The 23,726-nt window shown below is 34.2% G+C and overlaps 1 protein-coding gene across 1 annotated transcript in view; it reads right to left on the reverse strand.

Moving 5' to 3' along the window:
• The window catches only part of ADGRL4 (adhesion G protein-coupled receptor L4), a 104,546-nt gene extending 83,100 nt beyond the window's left edge, over positions 1 to 21,446 (reverse strand). The window contains exons 1-2 of the mRNA XM_033115909.1: positions 21,289 to 21,446; positions 19,760 to 19,909 (exon numbers count right to left, since the gene is read on the reverse strand). Of these exons, the coding sequence (XP_032971800.1) occupies positions 19,760 to 19,909; positions 21,289 to 21,310 (172 nt within the window). The 5' untranslated portion in view covers positions 21,311 to 21,446. The remainder of the gene's footprint in view (positions 1 to 19,759; positions 19,910 to 21,288) is intronic.
• Positions 21,447 to 23,726: the final 2,280 nt, after the last annotated feature.

Below are 23,726 nucleotides of genomic sequence, written 5' to 3' on the forward strand. Positions count from 1 at the left end.
CACTGATATACAAGAAAAAAATGTTAACGTTTCTTCATTTATTTATATATTTTCCTTTTTCCATTTCCATTTTGGGGTATTCTATAATGTAGACTGGCGTAAATACAATTAAACAAATGTACACACATTGGATATGATGTCAGTCTGAAAAATTCTATTTTACAGCATGAATGGAGGATTAGATAAAAATTCACATCATTAATTAGAGTGGAATTGATTCCATAACAATCCTAATTATTTGGTAGTTATTGCTCAATACACTGTTCTGAGAAAATTCTAAGACAATGTTCATTTAATGTGGGTAAGGGATACTGCTATGAATTGAATATTTGTGTCTCCCCCAAAATCACATATTTAAGCCCTAATCCCCACTGATGTTGGTATTTGGAGGTAGGGACTTTGGGAGGTAAGTAGGTCATGAGTGTTAAGCCCTCATGAATGAAATTAGTGCCCTTTTAAGGGGCCAATGGGAGTACAGTGTTCCTGTTGCGACCTGCACAATACAAGCAGTGGGAAGAAACGAGGGAGGCGGCGAGGGCTAGGTTAAGAAATAAAGACACAAACACTTACATAGCAAGAAATCACAGAGGACCAAGGGACTCACAGCCACAAGAGACTGGAGCCCCGAATCGGGTCTCTCCTGAGTATTTATTGATTTTTCCAAAAGGCATTATGTGACTCTGGGCAGGGTCTGTTACATCTCAAACACCACTTAAGACAATCACCTTATCGCCAATACCCAATCATTGTGTCCCAAAGCAACCTAAGCAAACTGTCCCCAGGTGGTCACTGGTGCGGTATGCTAAGCCTCGGGGGGAGCAGGTCTCTGTATTGCTTTCCCATGAGATAAACGAGGAGCCAGGAGGTTCCGCTCCACTATTGTTCCTTGCACAACAAGGTCTCTGCCACATGAGCCATGCGTCAGCAACCTGTGATGGAACTTTAAGAGAAGTGCTTCCTCTAAGTCTTAGAGCAACATTCATGGGGGTCCCCGGGGTCCCGTCTGGCTTAAGTCATCCCTCCCTAGAGGAAACTTACTCGTCTTTGACCACAGACCCTGCATACTGGGACCTAGAAAATAGACTTATTAACTCAACCCCTAGGACATACAACCCTGCGACCCTCTTTCCTAAGGAAAGGCTAGAGGAGACAGATGACCAGGATGCTGTGTGACAACATGTTCCCTCTCTGCCATGTGAGGGTACAAAGAGCAAATGGCCATCTGAAAACCAGGAAGGGTGTTTTCACCAGACACGTAGTCTGCTGTCACCTTGATCTTAAACTTCTCAGGCTCCAGAACTGTTTCACCTAAATGTTTGTTGTTTAAACCACCCAGTCTATGGTATGTGTTATAGCAGCCCAACCTGATTCAGATAAAAGATGTGGTGGTTATCTGTGAGAGAAGATAGGAAGTGTGGTATCACTGGAACCACCATCTGACATCCTGCTTTCGGCACTAGCAAGTACTGCTTGGTTATTTCACATGGATAAGTTCTCTGTTGCTGTCCTTTCCTTTTAATATTGTAAGACTCTTGTCATTTTCCTAGGCAGGCCACATTTATTCCCATTTTTGTCCCCACCACTCAAGAATTTGAAATAGCATGTGAGAATGCTCTAGATGCCAACTTTGTGTCTGTGCCTACAAGTAAGCCAGAATCTTCTGTTCTAAATCTTCACTGAGCCTGGGGGTCTTCTCCAGTGTTCATGATCCCATCCATTGTTGTCTTCAGTAAACTTATACTTCCTACCAGTCTTTTATTTTCTACTCTTTTTCTATTCAATTCTTCCCAACATCCTGTACATTTGGTTGATTTCCATATTGGCTTTTTTGTTTACCTTCATAGCCAAACTACTTAAAATAATTTCTTCACTTCTCACTTCACTTCACTGCTCAGCCCATTCTAGGTTAGATTCAATCATCAAAACTTCACCAAAGTAGTTCTTACTAGAGTTACCATTGATCTCTATTATTAAAAGAGCTATTCCAAGTTTTTCAATTTTCACTGGGCCTTTCAGTAGCATTTGAAACCGAGAACTCTCCCTTTCTCTTAATATACCCGTCCCCTCAACTTTAAGGATAACACACAAGCTCTACGTACCTTCAAGGCTGCATTTCAAATTCCTCTATGTTAGTTTTCTTTTCTCTACTAATTAAAGATTGGAGTCTCTTAGAACTTGGGTTTCGTTCCACTTTATTTTCATTCTGTGATCTTTCTTACGTGATCTCTGTTGGTAATCGTATTTACTTACATGGCTTCCATTAACACCAACATTCTGCTAATGAGTCCAAAAATTTTCTGTCTACTCAAGAGTTTTCTAAGTTTTTGGCCATACTGTCTCCTCTTAGATGTATGATTAGCATGTCAGTCACACTATGTCCAAAACAGAACTAATCATTTTCTTTATATTCCCTTTTCTTAAATGCATAAACATCCTCCCAATTGTTCATACTACAGACTTAAGAGATATCTTTTCACATCTCCCTGCTTCTCACTTGGAGAATCCAAAGCATCATCAAAACCTATAGATCTTTACAGTTTATTTATCACTCCTATCTGTTTTCTTCCATCCTTTTGGTGACTAATCTTGACTAAGCCAATATTCTCTTTCTTCCTGACGAATGCAACAGCCTCAGTCTGATAAGGTTGCATCCACCTTTACTGGCCTCCAGTTCATTTCCTTTGTAGAGAAAAAGGTGATTTTCAAAAATGCAGATAGCTGAGAATGGAATCCAGTTTTTCTATGGCTATCTATACAATATGGCCACTGATCAAATTTTTAGATACATTTTGTATAATTGCAGCACATCACTAACTATAGTTCAGCACTTATTTTTGTTTTAGGAATTTGCTTTTTTTTATCATGCATTAGAGCTTTCATAAGTGTGTATAATGATCATCCCTGCCTCCCATTTCTGTTCTCATGCACATGCTCCATATAACTAATTCTCAGCTCAGCCCTCAGCTTAGTCACTGTATCCTTATGAAGCGTCCATGAGCACTCACACCACTCAAATAATTAAATAATCATTTCTATAATTGTGTTTTTAATGTTTTTCTTTCCTTCTAGAATTAATGAGAGACATATATGATCGTTCATTGCTTTATAGTTATCCCTATATAGTGCCTGATGTATCGCCAACTATTATTTGAGTGAGTGAATGCATGAATTAATGAAAGGAAAATTAGACAAAAGAGCTTCCAAACCGATTCAACCTTACTATTCTATTGTTTTTATATTTATGATACAAGTATTATTTATCATATTACTTAAATATATTTTTAAATGGCAATTGCATTTTTGCGTCTATAATTTTGGAATACTGACAATTTAGAATGACAGTTGCAAAATGTATTAGAATTCAAAATAACAAACTTAAAAGTGAAGGACTCCAAGTCATAACCTAGTACTTCCTTGCCAAATTACAAAATGAAAGTAGTGAAAAACAAATGTTATTATATCGAGAGTATAAACACTGTATGGCAGGCCTTTCTAAAAAAGTTAAATTGATCATCAGCTCTTGCTAATAGTTTCGAAATGAGAGGTTCAAGAAAGTTATAGAGGAATAGTTTTAGACTTAGAAGAGCCTGATGGGAGTTTTCATCACTGGCCAAGTGCAAAAAGTCTGTTTTGACTTTTTAAAAACATTAAGTTGAGATTTAGTTTCAAAAGGATGCCTTTTCATTTTTAATCAATTGGATTTGTATTCAGCCTCCCTACTTTTCATTTTTTGGGAAAGTTTCCAAGAAATTATAGAGGGTTTAAATGCAATGAGTAAATATTTGATAATATTTTGATCATCTTGGGTTGACATGAGTTAAACTGTAACTCAGCAATGTTGCTGAACTGAATAAAGATGTCTTGACATATTTCCATTCAAATCTATCATTATTCAGGATGAGACATTATACTGGTGAATGCTAGAACAGCCGCAGAAGAGTAATTCCAATCATTCCTCTCAACCAGTTCCTGTCAATGAACACACGTCATTTCTCCCAGGCACTGAAAATCCTGGTAAGTGTGGTCTATGGAGTTATTCTATGGATCCATGATTTCTCTCAGAGTTTAAGAATCTACCTGGAGATTATATTGAGAAGTAAGACACCAAATTCCCCTCTTTGAAACAAAGTTGTGCCAAATGTTCAATCCTTCCAGTCTGCAAATTATTTTTTCCTTACATATTTCTCAGAATGATCTTTTGCTTTGAAAAATGAATCTTATTATTATATATAATGATCTTATTATATATGGAGTGATCTTATTATATACAATGATATTATATAAACACAAAGATATATATATATATGTATATATATATATATATATATATTTCTCTATTCTAATATGCTTTATACCAAAGTATCCTGCAATCTTTCTATGAAATTGCATAAATAATAATTAAAAGAAACTTTATATATAGAAATATTTATCATATATTTTTCTGTGTGTCTAGCTATCTATCTTCATATACTTTTAAATAGCTAATTTTAGTGGGAGATTTGTTAATCCAAACAAAAATATTTAGAATTTTGTAATACAGAGATTTATTTAAGTTTTCATGTAAACCCTATTGTTTTCAAGCAGTAAAACTTGTGATGGACATTAACATATTTCAATCATGTTAAATACTCAGTAACTAAAAGAACTGTTTTCTGATAAGCTTTTTAAATTTGTTTCTTACTATGCTTTATATCCTCTATTAGGTAGCAGGCTTTCAATATTAAATATTTTTAAAATAATTTTGTTTATTGGAATATATATATATATATATATATATATATATATATATATATATATATAATTTGGGAGTAGTTCCCAGATATTCCTTTCACATATGCTTCTACTTTAAATTTAGTCTTCTGTCATGCTGAGGTGATTGGCATAAAGGAAATTTGATGGAATTTACTCTTTCAAAAAAGTAGGTGATTTAAAACTTTTTTTCCCTCCAAACAGAGTGAGCCTAAAAGGTGAGTTCAAAATTAATAAACTGTTAACAAATAGGGAGTAATATGCCCTTACTCCAGGGATATGCTGAAGTGCAGATAGGCATTGCTGTCCCTGGTGTTTGGGAAAAACAGAACATCTTGTTACTACTATATGTGTGATGTTAGCCACAGACCTTAGCTGCCTAGATGATTATAATCTGGTTTCCTGGATGGTTTGGGAATGTAGAAAGAGCATGAACCTACCAAAAACAGTTTGGCAGAATGTGATTGACAGATTTACATTAATAGCAGTTATCACTTCTTGAGGCATTTCTATATTGCCAGTATCATATCTAAGTGTTTTATTTGTATTATCTTCTTCAAGCTTCAAAAATTTTGATTTTGATAAAACTATTTATATTCCAAATATGTAGAAAATGGTACAAATTTGACAGTGAATAAATGAGAAAACCAGGGTTTGATCACGCAAGTGATTTCCTCAGAGGTTTTGCTCTTCTATGGTCCTGCCTCCTACAATAAACTGTGATTCTACTTTGATCAATTTTAGTTGAAATTGTCGTAGTGTATGAATCTCAAAACTTGAGCCTAAGATTTTCATAGTGGGTCTGTCTCCATCATAGTGCTTCACCTTCTGAAAGCAACTTTGAAGCAAACAATACCATTTTTTCTCTCCTATATTTATTATCTGTACTTGATATCCTAGTTTTGAACACTTATTATGGTTTCAAATTTTTATTTTAAATTCTTCTGTCTAGGTGTATCATATTTCTATTCAATTTAAAATATCATTCTAAGAACAATTACCTTTCCATTAATAAAGAAATTGATCTGCAAATATTAAGACAGTAGTAGTACTAAGTCCTAGGATCACAATTTAAGAATCACTGGAATCTTTTATTGAAACTGTATCACCAATAATTGATAAAACTTAGGTTTTCTCTTCTCAGCATAATAATGAAATTGCACTAAGGTTATAATCTAAAGTCTTGCTTAAATTCATATTAACTCTACTTATTTATTCTTAAAGCAATCATTTGATTTTTTTTCAGAGGATAACTATAAAGAGATTATTTACTATAAAACAATAATTAATGCCTCTACTGAAAATTTTCTGACATATTTGTCTACTAATAAACTGAAATTCAAAGTCCAAAACACATTTGAAAAAACATTCTTCTCCACATGGTACTCTATTACGAAACTGCTGCAATGAACATAACGTTAGTTGAACAAACATAACACTATAATCAAGCATCTGCTTGCCTCCTGCTTTGCATATACAACAGAGACTTGTTGTACTTTTTTTATGTATTCTCAATAGATTTCTGTGTTTATAAAGGTCCAGAAATTATCTTCAGAACTTACCTCCATATGGCACCAGGAAACCAGGCATAACAACCTTTCTAACACAAAGGGTAGACTACTCTCTTATTTCAAACTATAAAAAAAAAAATATTGCCACAAATGCAAAACTATCAAGCTCGTGTTAGATCCACCTCAAATTCTGTTCAACCTAATCAAAATTGCGTTAGTTGTCTATACCTGTCAACTTTAATTATAAAAAAAAAATGCACAAGAAACAGCACACTCCTTCCCAATTTGAGCTGTAATTGTTAAACACAGCTTCAATTATATTTTTCAGGCTCAATTCTTTAAGATTCAAGATGTTCTTATTAAGTGGAGGGCCAACTGTATATAGTCACAAAACAAATATGACGCAAATTTTGGTTCTGATGTTATATCCACAAAAGAGAAACAAAGTAAAGACATCCATTGGCAGCATAATTATTGTATAGATAACTGATCTGGTTAGTCATGTCCAAAGAATCTCATGGAAATGATATATTTTGGCATTCTTTGGGAAGATTTTACAAATTTCAGAACTTGTTTTAACTATCCTCTGCAATCCATGTTTTGCCTGTGTAAATACAACCTGAGTCAATATCTGTTAAATAAGCTATCTGTTAAATAAACATTTAAGACATATGAAGAGCACTGACAACTTAACTACTTTCATTCTATTGTAACTTCTTCAAAACTACAATCTAAAATGCATTAAACAATTTAAATAACAAATAACCTTTATTGCGGTCTAAATGAAGCCCATGTGCACACACTTTCATAATTTTACTTTATAAATATAACCTTTAAAATATTAGAAAATATAAAGTACTATGTTAATCTATAAGTAATATCACTGTTAAAGAAATTAAAGGGCTACACTTTCAATACAATGAACCAACTAAATATTCTGTCAATTATATAACCTACTTGTTATGCAATAGAGGGAGATTACTCAGATCCTGCAGTAGCAAAAAGCAGTTTCCTTCCTTACAATGGTAACAGTGATTAACCTGTGAGTGTTATGTGAAGAAATGATATGATTCTCAGTATGTTTGATTCCTTAAACTTAGTCAAAACACATTGCCAGATATTTCAATTAATGTGTAGCAAGGTCACAAAATCAATTTCTTATCAGCCAATAACACTCATACAAGTAAATTTTATTTTCAAATCATAATCTCTAAATTAAATCTGTGTACCTAAAAAATGTAGTACAGAAACTCAGTCATTGGGTTTTCTACCCAATAGCATTTTCACAAATGGTATAAGACTTTGTATGCTATATATAGCCTACAATGTTTCGTTAGATTCTAATCTTAGAGAGAACCTCATTATCTCCTTCCATTGCAAATAAAAGACCAAAGTATTAATTTCCTCCTTAAAATAAGTACAAGGTTTAAACAGTTTTGACATTGTATCTTCCAGCAATTTATTTGGGAAGTTTTACACAAATATAAAGAGAATGCATGAAACTGTATACTAATCCAGATCTCTTGGTAATATCAATATCTGAACATAAAATTACAAGAGAAATCATGTTAATATGGAAAATAGCATTACCTTGCAGTAAATCCCATGTAAAGGGCCTTTGTAAGAATTGAGCTTGTCTGACCAATGGCACTCAAGATAATCATGTTTTTAATGAAAACTCTTTGACTTGAATATTGACTACATCATGTATTACCGTAATGTGTTGGAGTTCTTTTTCTGTGTTCCAATTTCTTTAAACATAATTTTTTTTTTTTTGTCCTAATATCCTTATTCTTAACCTACTCACAGCTACATGAGACTACAGTAACTTGAGGGCCGGTTCCCTTTCTCTTAATGGCAATAGACCAAAATAGTTAAAGGAGCTGAAATATTTCAATAATCTTGCCTAAATGTTTTAATATTCAGCAAATCACAATTTTCATGCCAGACAAATATGCTCTGTTCTATGTTTTTTTAATATTCCAGATATTTGATGCATTTATACAAATGCTGTATAATATACACTACACAGTACTATTTTCTCATATAGCTGACGAACAAATTAAGTTCAGATCCTTTGGACCAGTTTGATGTTTGATGGTTGGTAAAATACAGGCTATAAAATCATATCTCAAGAAGACAGGAAGAAGAAATTATCTGAAATAATAAATTAGAGTTTTCAAAACCATTTTCTCCACATCCTCCTACACATGTAATCTTTTTGTTGATTTCGGCACTGCTAAATGGAATGAAAATAATCTTTCCTAGAGCAAGGAAGTGAATCATTCTTGGGAAGAGTTTAAACACATTTAAAAAAATTAAACAAAACATTTTTTTTTTGGATGGAGACAATATTTTCTTCATAATCTTTATATTTGGAAGTACCAAAATTCTAGTGAAATAATTTAAAGTTATAGAGGGTAAGGATATTTTTCTTCCTAATTCGTTCATGTGATCATTTATTCCATTTTAATCAAGATTAGAGGTTTATAAAAAACAAAATAAAGTTTGTTTTAATAACAATCCTTCACTTTGTGCATATTAATGCAAAGAAACATAAAACTTCTTAAATAGGTAACTGAACATTAAACACAGTTTCATATAAATTGTATTTAAAAAGGTCAGTTCATTGGAAGGAACGATAAATGTGAGACAGGCATTTTCAATAACGCGTAGACTAAATATTTTTGTAACTACAAAAAGAACTGTCAAAGTACTAATATAATTAGAAGTAAAAAAATCATTTTTCTAATTTCACACTTCCTAGGATTTTTGTTTTTTTTTAAAAAGGCATATTTAATATATAAGATGCAGAAGAAAATATATAGTCAACGTGACTCGTGGAACTCTGAAGATTAAGGCCAGGGTCCCTCAAAAACAGGAGGCCATCACCAGGTATTAGTGCCAATATTGCACCTGACCCTGCCTTAGGTCATATTGCTTCCTAATTCATGAAAAGGTTCAGAACAGCAATAAATAAGTTAATGAAAATGCTGTTTTGAATAGTTGGTCACTCAAAACAACGTATAAAAACTGATAGTTTTAGAAAACCAATGTAAAATTTATGATGCTAATTGATCATTCATGAAAATTATCCATCTGGCAATTAGGGTGGTGCAAAAATAATTGTGGTTTTTGCAATTATTTTTAACCTTTTAAACACCAATTACTTTTGCACCAACCTAATATAATTGCTACTCTTCATTTATAACTAAATATTTGGGATGGGATTACACCTAAGGTAATCTTGTTGTATTGGGTCTTAACAATGTACAAAATTCAACCAGATATGAGTGCTGATTCACGCAAGCAGGAATATCATTCACAGTATCTTAAAAAAATTCAGCACAGGCAGGAATAATAATAATTGGGCACCAACTAATCAGAATAACCACTCAAAATCTATCGATGGTATTTTATAGATTGGATCCAAGGATATAATAAAGAATAAGAATTAGTCACTATCCTCAAACAGCAATCATTGATAAGATTCCCCAGGTACTACTGAAAAGCAGGCAGACCCTATCAAAACTTACTCCAATATTATGTATTACTGCAAAAATGAAAGGGAATTATGAGGATAATATGAAAAAACAACCAATTGTCCTTAGCAGATAGAAATAAGAAAGGCCTTGCAAAGAAAATGATATGTATATTGGGTATTAGAAAATAAATCTCAGCTTATAATATTTCCAACACAAAAAGTGTCCAGTTTCTCCCCTGAACATGCACACACTTGATTATTCTGTCTAATTTGTTGAGTCTGACACAAAGCATTTTGATGCCTGGAATTATGTAATCTTCAGAATGGAGACACTTGGCTACAAGTTTCCAGCTGAGAGCACTGCCCCTCTGATCAATTTCATTTTCCCTGTCCCTGGCTCACCATGCACTCATAAACAAATCATCAAAGTTCTTTTGAATTGTAACATAAGGTGAAGTTCCATTTTGTAGCATTTTGTTCCAGATGTTAGTTAAAGGGTAATTATAAAATCACATGAATCAAAATCTTCCTCCCCTCAAATGGATATGCATACCATCTAATTCAAAGGGGGTTCTCGCAATCACATACAGCAGTGACTAAACCTCTCCCATAGGAAAACAGATATAAAAATCAAGGTTTTACAGCCTTTTGGTTTGTTTTTAATGGTTCAGGTGACTCTGCTGTAGTACTTCTCTTGCTGATTATGTTATATTTAATACCTTACTTCTCAGCACTGCAACTGAAGAGGGTTCAGAACTGAAAATTGGCCCAGAAATTCCTTCTGAAGAAGGAAGCCACGAGAGAAAACATGGAAAATATTTTCATTAATGTGCCAACCTCTACTGATTTGTAGCTTCTGCCAGGAGAAGAACTTTGAGGTCACATCCAGGCTCAGCAGAAAAGAATATCATGACATGTCATTGTGACTAGGGAGGAGGGAAGCAGACAAACTAGGTTGAAAGCATTGCCTGCCTTGGTCATGCCAGCTAGAGATCAGAGTTAAAAAGAACAGTGTAGTGCAGTGGAAAGTGCATTAAGTGTAGAGGCGAGAGACCAAAATCCATATCTATTTCACTTCTATATTTCACATTGAGCCCCAAACCCAGGCTTTACCCTAAAAGCAGATGAACTGGAAACTGACTACAGGTTAAATCAATGTCTCACAATAATAGAATCAAGTATTTTGAATCAAGCAAATAGAGACATTAATAACAATCTTAGTTCAATCTGGTCATTTTACACAGAAATTGAGGCTGGAATGGTCTCTGTGATTTACCATGAGAATCCTAGTTGTATGGGGCTAGAATAAACACCTTAGCACAGTAGAATTAGAATTTGTTAGAGAATCTAGTTCTGAGGGCATGCCATACTAGCAGGTTCCAAATTAGAGGGCTGGGTCTTAGTTACTGAGATATGAGAATATACGATGGGATCCAATAATGGTACCTGGAGGATAACACTTTTGTGTAGAAATTATTTATTTTTATCATGATGAGGTAATACCACAGTGATTCTAAAATATGCCCCCTTTCCTTAAGCTAAAATTAGTCTGAGAAAAGGGATTAAATGAAGTAGGGGTTAAATGAAAGTAGATGAATGTAGAAATGGAGGCCCAAAGGATTGATAAAAACTCTTCTTGTGGTGGTCATCTCTGGGTTTTGGCGGCTTGGCATCTATTCATGCTCCTGATGATAACAGTAACCCAAATGTCCTTTTGAAAAGCACTTTCTCCCACTCTATCCCCATGTTTTGAATAGGTTTTCACCTAGGCTCTAGGAATTAGCAGCTTGTATATTTCATTATTATTTAGGGACATATAGGTAATAAATGACTTGAATATAGTAATAAAAGAGACAGATTACAACATAAACTATACTGCTCTTTTATAGTAATATATCAAAAGATATCAAAAGATATTCCTCAAACATTAGTTGAAAAGTAAGGTGCAAACATATTCTACAGAAGACTGGCGGGTATTAGAGTGCTTTTTAAATTGAAGACTCATGTCTTTCTTAAGCTCTGGAAAATTGTCTTACATCATTTATTAGTTGTTCTGCTAAATCTTGTCTGATCCCTTCTTCAATAAGACTGCTATTCGATAGACATTAGGTTCTCCATGTTCAGTTCTCTGTTTCTCAGTTTTGTTCTCATATTTTTGCTTTTTAGATATGCAATTCTGTGGATATTATTTTTTTATTTCTTCTATTGTACATTATCACCTCGATTTGGGAATAATATTTATCAGATGGTAAATATATTTTATTAGAGGGTAAAAATATATTGGGTTTGTTTGTCAGGAACAATCAAAAGTATTAGCCAGTGAATTTATAAAATCACTTGGGGAAAATAGACAACATAAGGACGAGACTGTAGATAATTACTGTTTTATAACCACAAAAGTTTTAAGTTCAACCACAAGGGGCAGAGTTTCTTCAACAATAATGTGGTATTTCTGATTACCACATATGGGCTCTGTATCCATTTTAATGACATTGCAATGTGAAAAACCATAGGTAAATCATGCAATTAAGGTCAGAAAACACATTGGTTACCTTGTTTCACCTTTGAGATAAATAAATTAGGGGAAGAATTTGGGAGAGGTCTGCTCATAGGCAATGGAAAAGATCACAAGGGCATGAAATTAAATTATTACAAAATGGAGGATTGAATCGCTTTGATGAGCTCAAAAATATCTTGACTAACGCAGTCCTGGTGTTTCTTCCACTGATGTGTTAAAACAAAATGTTATTTGTAGCCTTTCTATTCTATGTGTGATCGTCCTTGTAGAAGAAGAAACCCAGGAATGGAGACTTTAGCCTCAATCTTCTGGTGGTTTTTTGGCATTGGTTTGTGTTACTGACAATTTTATCAGCGTATTGTCTTGGTGCCTCTTGCTACCAGGAGAGGAACAAGAGGAGAAAGAAGGTACCAAGAATTGAGCAACACAAAGGTTATAGAATTTATCGAAGAAGAAAGTATTTTTGTGGTGTGGTAGCTCTTTTGTACATAGAAGCCTATTCTACTTTTTGTTTGTTTGGGTGCAAAATTTTCCAGAATCTCTGTGAGGCTATAAATTGTACTTTTTCCCTCTACGTGTTTTCTCCTCCTAAAGTATCATTTTCCAGGCCATTGTTTTATTTATTCATCTTTGTGTTTATATCATTGGCTTTTCTCCAATGACTACTTATCCTTAAATGACCCTCATGTTTATAATCAAAACAATGTTGATTATTACAAGTATTTGGCCCAGATTTTTTCTGTCAGCCTTTACAAACTCTTTAGTGCAAGATAATTCAGAGTTATCTGTATACCTGGATGCGGTACAGCAGCTTTCAGATATTATTCCAGGTAGCAGAGGTGGGGGTTATGTAGAAAGGTGGCATTAATGTTCGCACTCAAGATTTCCCTACAGGCAGATGACAAAATTTCCTTTGGGAGTATTTTCTTGGCTTTATCTGGGAGCAAACACCAATGGGGGATAGGGAGCCTGACCTGTGTGGCCTTTGGAAAATAATATCTCAACGATTGTCATCTAGATTTCCACTCCCTTTCTGAGAAGGGGATAGCATACCATCACCACAAGGAAAAGTCACCATTTTCACCGCAGCCTTCTCTACATTCTCCCTTTTGTGGCACTGGATTCTGCTTTGAGAAATTCACTCAATTTACAGATTTCTCATGGCCCCACTCTGATTTCATTGATTTTATTGTCACTACACTGGGCTTGAAGGAGGTGTTTAAAAGGAGGAATTAAAAAAATAATTATGCCCAATTAAGATATTGGAAGATAAATAGTTTTAACTTTCCTGCACTTATTCCTATGGCATTATAAATATGCATAACACACACACACACACACACATGCACACATATTATTTTATCAATTCTTTTGATAATGTAGTGGGAAAGAAAGCAGATTTGAGGTTGGAGGGGTAGAACCACAATAATTTATTTTTATCTCAATGATACTCAATTTTCTTATTTACAGACTTACCTTACATGGTAGTTTGAGGATCATATGAGGCAATTGTTGGAATGTGATTTTTCTGGGAGAATTATTTAATCTATAAATTGAGGATAATATTAGCCTTTATTTCAGAGAGTTGTTGAGGATTAAATTCATAAATTCATGTAAAAAGATTAGAGTAGAGCCTAGCTCACAGAAAGCACTAAAATTAACTTCAATATTATTACTCTTTTTGTGAATAAGCCATAAATCTGAAAGTTACTTATTGCACACCTGAAATCTATGTAATTTTACTAACAATTGTCACCCCAATAAATTAAAAAAAAATGAAAGTTACTTATTTAAGCATTAAAGAGACTAAATAAGGAAGAGAGGAATAATGGGAAAATAAGTAATCAGAAGACTGGTTCATTTGTTGGAAATGGCTGTGAAGTAGGCTGATGCCCTACAAAACTGGAGCAATAGTTAACTGACATTCCAGAACAAAGGAAATGTCAATTTTGCAAAATAAACTTAGCAATCTTAAAATATTGACAAAAGAGTAGCATTATAATAAACAAAGCAGAAAAACTGAGACTCAGTGAGTTGCTTTGTGGTATTGAAGGTGCTACCTCTATGATCTCTTTGCTCTTCTTTCTACCAGTATTTTTCTGGAGGATTAAAATTCCACATTTAGAGCACCGTTTTTATTTAATTTTAATATCCTAGCAGCTCCTAAAGGTATTGCTGAACAGAAAATATAAGATGGTATAAGTGCCATGTTCATTTCACATGCAAAATTAAAACTGATTCTTGGAAAACAATCTCTAATTTTTATTGCTATTGACACCTTATCATCAGTAGCACATATTATAACGAGTTAATATTTTAGCCTGAAGTAAAAACAAACAAAAAAGTCGTACACTTCACCTGGGAAAAGTCAGTAATTAAAAATATCAAATCAGATAGTAAGTCTTATTTGTGATTGATTTCACACAGAATTTTGAATAACTCTTTTTTATTGTTGAAATTAGGACTCAAGAGCTGTGTGTATATTTTGCTATTTCAGTTTAATTTAGTTATTTAATTTAGTTTATTTAATTTAGTTATTTAATTATTTAATTTAGTTATTTTATTTAGTTATTTGATGTTACTTTTCTGATTCTAAATATGTAATGAATCCATATAAATGATACTGATTTAAAAATGATTAAAAATAAATGAGACTTCTACATGGAGAAAAATTTTCTTGATGTTTCATTGTAGATGATTTGGCAAAACCCCAAATCACATGTCCATATTAAACCTTCCTGTAAGATATCAAGATATTTCTTAGTTTGTATCTCATTAATTCTCATAATTGTCCTGTGAGATAAACATGGAGCGGAACAACATAAAAAAAAAAATGATTCCTGAAACTTAGTCTGCAAAAAACAACATTGTTAAATCAGATCAGAGAAATGTTTAATTTTAAAAGTGTGGAGCTGATCAGCAAAACTCAAATGACACAAGTCCTTCTTTCTGTCTCATTTTAAAAAATAAAATATTCGCTTAAAAGAAGTTTTTATTATCACTTATTATTTTCTTTTTCTTTTTCTATACGTTGAATAAATTTGCAGTCTTATGTAGTGGATATTTTTGAGGACATTCTGCCTAATTATTGTGGTAGATTTTTTTCTCTCTGTTGTGTAGCCCTTCTTGTCAACAGACAAAAGAGGTCATATTTCTAGTACAAGGAAAAAGATTTCTGAAATTGGCAAAGGTGTTTTATTTATTTGGATGAAGTTCACAGAAATCATGCATCCTGGTATGCAAGCCTTAGGTTAATTTAGGCTATTATGTCTTACGGTTTCCATGCAGTACAAGACTTCCCAAGGAAATATGCACCTCACTTTAAACAAATCTGATTTACGACTATATAGAGGCACATCAGAGTTTCTAGTATTTCAATTTTTGTTAGTATTCATTTATCAGAAGTTTCTCTGGACTATGTATAACTACATTTGTGTTACAAAAATCATTTCCTTTCTCAATAATTTTTAGTAACATGTTCATATGAAGGAAGATGCATGCGTGATGTCATTGAGGTATATATTTCCAATTCTTCAAACGTTCTTAAAATATTTCTTAAAAATCAGGAGTCACCTCCTTCTGAGGATTGGAAAAAGAATGAAAGAGGAGAGAGAGAAAAGGGAGGAAGGGAGGAAGAAAAGACAATGCTGGCCTAGGCTGCTACTTAACCTTCTATTCCCATTAATAACACAAAAAATGCAATAAACATAAAAGGACAAGAAAAGTTGCAGATGAGCTACCAGGAGAGTTGACAATGTCTTATATGAAGTGAAAACTAATATTCAAAGGATACCCATTTGAAGCTTTATGACAAAAAGGCAAGATTTAAAAGACACTGAAAAATAACTGCTCTAAAAGGACCTGATCCAGGAACTTTTGACCCATTCTACATTCTAGGCATATCACTTCACAGCAGTTATATGGATACAACGAGAGATAATTTGTGAACTTCAACTTCTGTCATTTTAGTTCCAAACTGTCTCAATAAATCCCTAACTTTGGTAACCAGACTATTTAATTTGTCAGGAATGGCAAAACTAGGCTGATAGACCATCTTTTTTGGTAGCAGAAATATAATGTTATCATGCTAAGTGATTAGGAGTACCAGGTTCTAAATTTTCTAAACTATAATAGATTTCCAGCATGGAAGAGACAGAACGAATATTCCAATTGTTAAAATAAGTAAATGATTTTTTTCTCTTTCTAGGTCACTTAAAAAAAAAAAGACAATTATGGTGTTTTCTCATATAAGAAAATGTTTGGTTTGTTTCCCAAAGTGCACTGATATATTTTTATGACATTTTCCCCTACATTGTAATGGTTAGTTTAGACAATATTTAGATAGTAGCAGTGTGATTAATATATTTCTGAATAAGCTCATATATACTTAGAATCCAGTTTAACAATGAACTAGGTTTATCTTTGTTACTTTTAAAGCGAAATATATTAACAATGTTCTTTGGAAGTGGATTCATGAAGAACAGATAATGTTTATGAGACAAATGCATGAAAATAATGCACCTATCTTTAAACAAATAACAGCATGTATACATCCAAATGAAAGGTAACAATTCGGAAGCCAGTATATTATTCCAGTTATCTTACTATTATAAGTAAGATATTATAAGCAATATCAAACTACTTCAAAACTTTTAAAAGTATCTTTATCCTACGCGACTCATGCAAAATATTTTATCTCATATTACTTTATAAGCACATACCATTTTCTTAAAACCACTTTGGGAATTAATTGTTCACTTTACCCATCCAATTTGGCTAAAAGTTCTTAGCTGGTTTTGGAAATTAAATCCAATCTCACTATCATTGAGGATAAATTATATATATAACATGAAGAAGGGGTCTCATCAAATTTTCAGTACTGGCAACATCATTGTAATAATTAAACAAACTTACAATGACACTTATTTGAGAAAGAAATGGAAGCTCCTCATTAGCACATGTGATTCTGGCATGTTTGTTCTTAAAAAATCATTCACATATATGAGGTGATTACACCTCATAAAAGTCAAAAGTACATGTATATATATATATGTGTATATATATGTGTACATATATATGTGTATATATATATATGTCATATCTATCATATAGGTGTAACTATATATCCATACTTAAATGTGAAATACCATGGAAATGTGGTGCAAAGAAGAGTTAGAATTATTTTTCTGGTCAATTTCTGTTATGGAAATTATCAAATTATCGCTTGGTTAAATATTTAAAACTGGAGTTATTCATAGTTTAGAAAGTATATCTAATTGTGTGAATTGATGTGTATACACATGACATAACACAGACACACACACTTTGTATGCATTGCATCTGTTCTGATGACTGTTGTTTTGCCAATTCTGATGAGCCTCCTCCTTTTTACTACAGAACCAATTGTTATGGCAGCGATTGCATGTCCTCAGCACTTCTATTTTATTCCAGGCGGAATTATGCTAGTGGATTATTTTCTTTATTCTTACTCCCACATTTTGAACCCATAGGTTATTTTTTCTTCTTGACTCTTAGTTTTCGTGACAGGATTTTCTCTACCTTTACCAGTGTCCTACTGCTCTCTAGTTTATTATAATATTCTTCCAGATGAGTTTTACACACATATATATATGATTATTTGATAATAACGAAAACTTGCTTTTTAAACGTAGCGTATGTGTCCCTGAGTGTGGCCCTCAAGACTTCCTTATTTTCTGTAAAGTGCTTGTGATGTTGTTCATAATAACCATGAAAAGTCCCAAGCTATGACAATATTTTTATACATGGATACAAGCTGGCAATTCCATCCTTTCTGACTCTTCCTAGGAAAACTGTGTTTCTTGCCTCATTCTGATTCCATGAAACTGCCAATAAAACAGCCCCACTTAATGCATGGCGTCAGAGTAGAGAGACTATCTCTTCCACCCATCATCACATCCAAACACACACTGTAGTGCATTCTTCCCTTTGCTCTTGCTTCTCACTTCTTCCAGCTCAGTTTCTTCCAACTCAAGCAACTTCATGTTGTAGATGTACACAGATTCTTTGAACCCTTCCAAGCTTCCCTTTCATTGTTAGCACTTTCTTAATTACCTGAGGGAGGAGGGATCTCTCACTCCCTATATTTATGATAATTATGCACCAGAGGGTAACCAAAACTGTACTGAGAAGCATCAGGTATAGCAATAGTAATATATGTTTAAAAAGCTAAAAATAACCTACACTTTAGGGTTAAATATCACCAATGATTTCAAAAGCCTTTGAACATACCTCAACGTTTCTACATAAAGTTCTCTATCTTCTCTCTTATCCTCACATGTACCAGCATAAAGATAGGTGCATAAATAAATTCCCATTAATACCCAGAATGCTTGACCCAGTGCACCATTAAGCAAGCGTAGCTTTGTTCTACATTTTCAAAATATTGAACAGATTATAATGAGGGTTTGATCTTACTATATAGTGCATATTTAATCTTTTTAACAATCTTATCAAATTGAATCACGAGATACAACTTGTTTATGCTATAAGCAAATACATGCAATATTATCAATGTACAATATCCTGGCTTAATTAGAAAAAGTCCATGTTACTTTAAATACATTTAAGGATATAATACCACACAGTTCTAATTTGAAGTTGCTATTTAGTTATATTTTAAACACTATTTGACATGACTTGAAACTTTTTTCTCTCTCTTCTACATCATATGTTGTTCTATTGATCCAGTTAAAACCAGATCCTACCAAAAATGAAAGAGTGAATAAAGAAAAATTGAGTGATGCTTGAGGAAAGAGGTGGAGTGGTGGTGATGGTACAGACCACAGACAAGATATTACTTAAATTTGATTATCAGATGGTGTTATGTTTATTGAGCCAATGCCTAAATTGCACCCTGGAAGGATCCTTACTAGCATTCTTGCTCTGGGCTCTAGCCTGAAGTTCTATACTGGGTTCTACTTTTTCACAAAATAATGCATTTTCAAAATTCTCTTCTCTCCCTCTTCCTCTCCCTCTGTCTCTTCCTCTCCCTCTCCCTCTCTCCCCCAGCCCCACCCCTACATCCAGAGTATGCAGTATAAAACTTCAAATCTCTTAATGTTAACCTCAAATTCAGGTAATCAAGTACTAAAGAAAGTATCTGAGCACAACCTATACCGGTAGAGCCTGGACTTCATGAATTTTCTGTACTTTTGTTTTCAAAGGTATTGACTCTGCTCTCTGCAACTCAGTTTCCCAGCTTAAGTTCAAGGACAATCTTTAATATTCACACTAAAAATAAGATATACATGGAATCATCACAAATATTTCATCAATGATACATTTTGACATGGGAAATTCAAACTTATTGTTTAATTAATTAAGCTTTTTTAAAATCCATAGCATGAAATCAAACAGTATAATGTAAAACAACTTAATTTCTGGACAAGGAAAAACTAATTACATCAAAATTTAATTTTACAATAAAATCTAAAAGAAGTAATAAAGATTGTTTACCTTCACAAATTGTGACACCATTTCCTGAAAATCCCATGTTGCAGTAACAGCCTTCCATTCCATTCCGTATTTCACATTTTGCATTTGGAAGACAAGGTGTCTTGGTGCAATTTTGAGCGTAGAAACAATTCAGCAAAGTGGAAAAACCCACTAAAGAAAAAGGAAAAATACATATTTTCAGAAAGAAAAAGAAAAGTCTCCCCTCATTGTTCAGTTGAATTACTGAACATAAATACAAATAGTCTTCTCTCTTTCCATTTAGATTTTAAGAATTTCCCAAGGGAACGTTTAGCAAAATAACAGCAGAAGCTTGAGTAAGCAAAAGATTAAGGCATTTCTTCAATCTCAGTGTTTTTCAAATAAGTCTCCACAAAGCTAAAAGGTAGTAAACAATCCAGGTTTATAAAGAAAACAACATTCTGAGATCATTGGACCATAGTATCACCCTTCACCCTGAGGTGAGACACTTTTAAAGGTAACTGCATGATTGTAAAGCAATTTCCCTCCTCTGGGAATGATACTGTTCTAAACTCACAGTAAATTGAGTGTTTGGGTCTTTTTAAATTCATATTTGTGTTATTTTAAGACGAAGAGCAACATACCATAACATCCAGAAGGACACATGCAATTACTATATTTTGTGTGTTCTAATGATCTTTTTAAATTCTGACTTTTCTATTAAAAAAATCTTTTACATTTTCTCCCATTAGGGGAAATTAAAATAAAACTCAACAGACTGGTTAAAGAGTGATCTTCCAGAAATGGAACACCACACAAACATGACCAACAAAATGCAGCATAGAAGAGAACAAGACTTATTTTAGAGCCACTGAAAATGAAGTTGGAAATGGTATTTTGTGGGCTGTTAGAAAAAAATAAGGAAAAGCATAGGCCGTTCCTGTTTTAATGTCTAAGATCTCAAAACAATTCTGCTTGGGGATGGACAGTTATGAGACATGAAAGTAACTTTTTTAAAAAAAATATTTTCAGTCACATCTGACATAAATTGTCCCTACTGATAACAAGAGATCCTTAAACATTTGATTCTAAATGCCAGCTTCACATAGGGTTGTATATACTGTCTAAACCATAATGAATTCACCTTTCAAGGATGTGATTTATTATCTTTCTGCACTGGATCATCAAAATCGTATTTTTAATGAACCCAAAGTCTGGGCTGGCAGTTCCCTTAAAATTCCAAGAAAGCTCTCACAAGTGTTAATGGTTCCCCAAATGTTCTGATTCCCCAAATTTCTTAAGGAGGTGGGGGGTTTAGAAGAAAGTTCAAAGTCTGAGACTTGGGGGTTTGAGGGACTTTGTTAGCAGGAACAAAAGGTGACTTTGTCCCTGGGCACTGAATATTGAATTTCCAAGTTGAAAGGCCCGGGAGAAAAACATCCTGAGAAGGTCTGCGTCAATTCTCATTGGAGACTTGGCCATATGCCCTTGGCACGTGAGTTCCACCTCGGAAAAATCCCCTTCCCTATAAGTATAGGCAACCTCAGAGACCAGGGGCGCTGGGCACTCACCTAGGAGCGGGAGGAGTTTCATTGGCGGTGGCCGCGGTGGTGGCGGTGGCGGGAGCGCGACAGGGTGTGTGGCCGTGTACCCAGGACGGGACGCAGCTGGGCGGGCGCGGCAGGGTCCCGGCTCCGTCCCCAGTGACGCGCCAGCTTCCTCCGGACACTTTCCGGCCTCTTTTGTGTGAGTGTGTGTGTGTCAAGCCCTGAGTCCGCTGGTCTCGTCCGGCCCCCAGCCCCTTCCCCCACGCCACCGTAACTTCATTCCCTGCCTCTTGGCTACAACCTCCAGCACTCTTGCAGACCCTTTGCGGCATCATTTTGCCCCCCAGGTGCAGCGACCAGAGTGCCAAACTCAAGGCCTGTGCTCAGTAGCTTTATAAAGCGCTTCAGAGACCCATGTAGTGTCTCTCCTGAGAGAGCATCTAGAGCTGCGTAGATCTTAGGGGTCCTTCCAACAGCCTAAATTCCAGGACATTGCAGTTCTTTTATTTCCTAGTAAATTTCTATAAAGAACTGCAGGCCAAGCAGTAGGAAGGAGCCCTGACTTCAAACAATGGGGCTCTCATTGCCAGTATTCAGTCCAAACCTAGTTGGGGCTCAAGGTACCAGACTGTAAAGTAAGGATATTCTCTACCTTGACTAGAGGTTAGGGTTGTACCTAAAAAGACTGAGTAAAAACAAACAAACAAACAAAAAACAACACCAAGTTTCAAGAATTAAACGGCTATCGAATTACAGAATGTTATTTCCCATTTTCAATGAAAAGTTACCCGTATTCTCACCCTCCACCCCTGAACGTCTGGTGCATCATGTATAGTCTTCCTTTTGTGTGTTCCCATATATGAGGTCATTATACAGAAACTGATGATTCAGGTTGAGTTGAGACTTAGAAACAATTCTCACTTAAAAATTAAAAATAACTGGCAGGCAAGGCTAACCTATAATGACAGAAAGCAGATCAGTTTTTGCCTCATTGGGGTGGGAAGTGGGGATTGACTACGCAGAGGCACAAAGGAAAATTTGGGGGCAGTGGAAATATTCTACATCTTGAACTTGTGCATTTATCAGAACTCATTGAACTCTTACAATTAATGCATTTATTGTGTGTAAATTATATTTCAATAAAGTTGATTTAAAGAAATGACTAATGTTTGTGCCAGCAATATAAGTCATTTTACCTTTAACCAGTTTGGCACGGCTTTGTCATATTTCATTCACATTCCGTTTAACAAACCTCTACTGAGAATCTTCTCTGTGTAGGGTGTACCCTCACAAAGATGAACGAGACATGGCCCTTGAACTCCAAGAAGATTATAAACTAGTAAGGCAACAACTAAAGCTAGTCACCATGACAGGAGTAACGATGAGATAAGTACTTGTGGATAGGCATATTTTCCTGGCTATCCATCTCCTTTCTGGCTTAATTTAATTCCTGCAAAAAGCTTCTAAGAGTGGTACCAACCAGAATAGATAAGGGAAATGAGGAACACAGGTGTCCTGTGACTTGCCCAGAGTCACACAGTCTAAGCGACTGGCTTTTATTCGAACCCAGGCTATTTTTCTTCTGGGTCGGTGATTTCAGTCATCCTTCTATATTCCTGCTATAGTGTACCTTCAGGAGGATGTTGCAAAAATGAGGAATCACCAGTCACTGCATTTCAGAGTCTGGAAAGGTAATTTAAATGCTCTAAATGAAAAAAAAAACACAAAACAAAACAAAACAAAACAAAACAAAACAAAACAAAACAAAAACTGAACTGTGATTTAGTGAAAAAAACTCTGGCAGCAGTCCGAATGAGGGATGTTAAGGAGACATCAAAGGCAGGGAAGCCAGTATAGTCCAGGAAATAGACTAGGAATGCCTGAACAAGGGCAAGAGTATTTGGATGGGGAGATAGGGACAGATTCCAGAAAGGATTAGATAAAAACTAAGTGATGTCAGGTTGACTTGTTAAGGTTAAGGGATATGTTTGAGACAGAGAGAGTATGGAGGTTCTCTAGTTGTATGGGCAAAGAAGGTTGGAATCATTGAAAAAATAGGAAAGATAGGATGAAGAGTCATTTTGAAGGAAAAAAAACTGTACATGTAATGAGTCTACTTTATAATATAAAATTCAAGGTATTCTATGACATACTTGTACTCCATTTATATGAAGACAGTTTTTTCCAAAGTCATCGAATATACTCATACTTCAAAAGGCACGAACATAGACATATATGATTTTTTGAGACATTTTATGAACAGAAACAGTACTTATTTTTAAAATCATTACCTTAAAATAGTTTACAAATCAGCTACACATGCTTATTCTTTATTATTATCCAAAAACTAATAGAAGTAGCCAATTAAAAAAATGTTGTTCTTCTCTAACATTGCTTAATAATTAGCAAAACTAAAGTAAAATTTAATTAAAAAATATTTTCCAAACTTTCCTTTGCATGTG

Source organism: Rhinolophus ferrumequinum, chromosome 9, assembly GCF_004115265.2.
Source record: "Rhinolophus ferrumequinum isolate MPI-CBG mRhiFer1 chromosome 9, mRhiFer1_v1.p, whole genome shotgun sequence".
Taxonomy (NCBI): Eukaryota; Metazoa; Chordata; class Mammalia; order Chiroptera; family Rhinolophidae; genus Rhinolophus; species Rhinolophus ferrumequinum.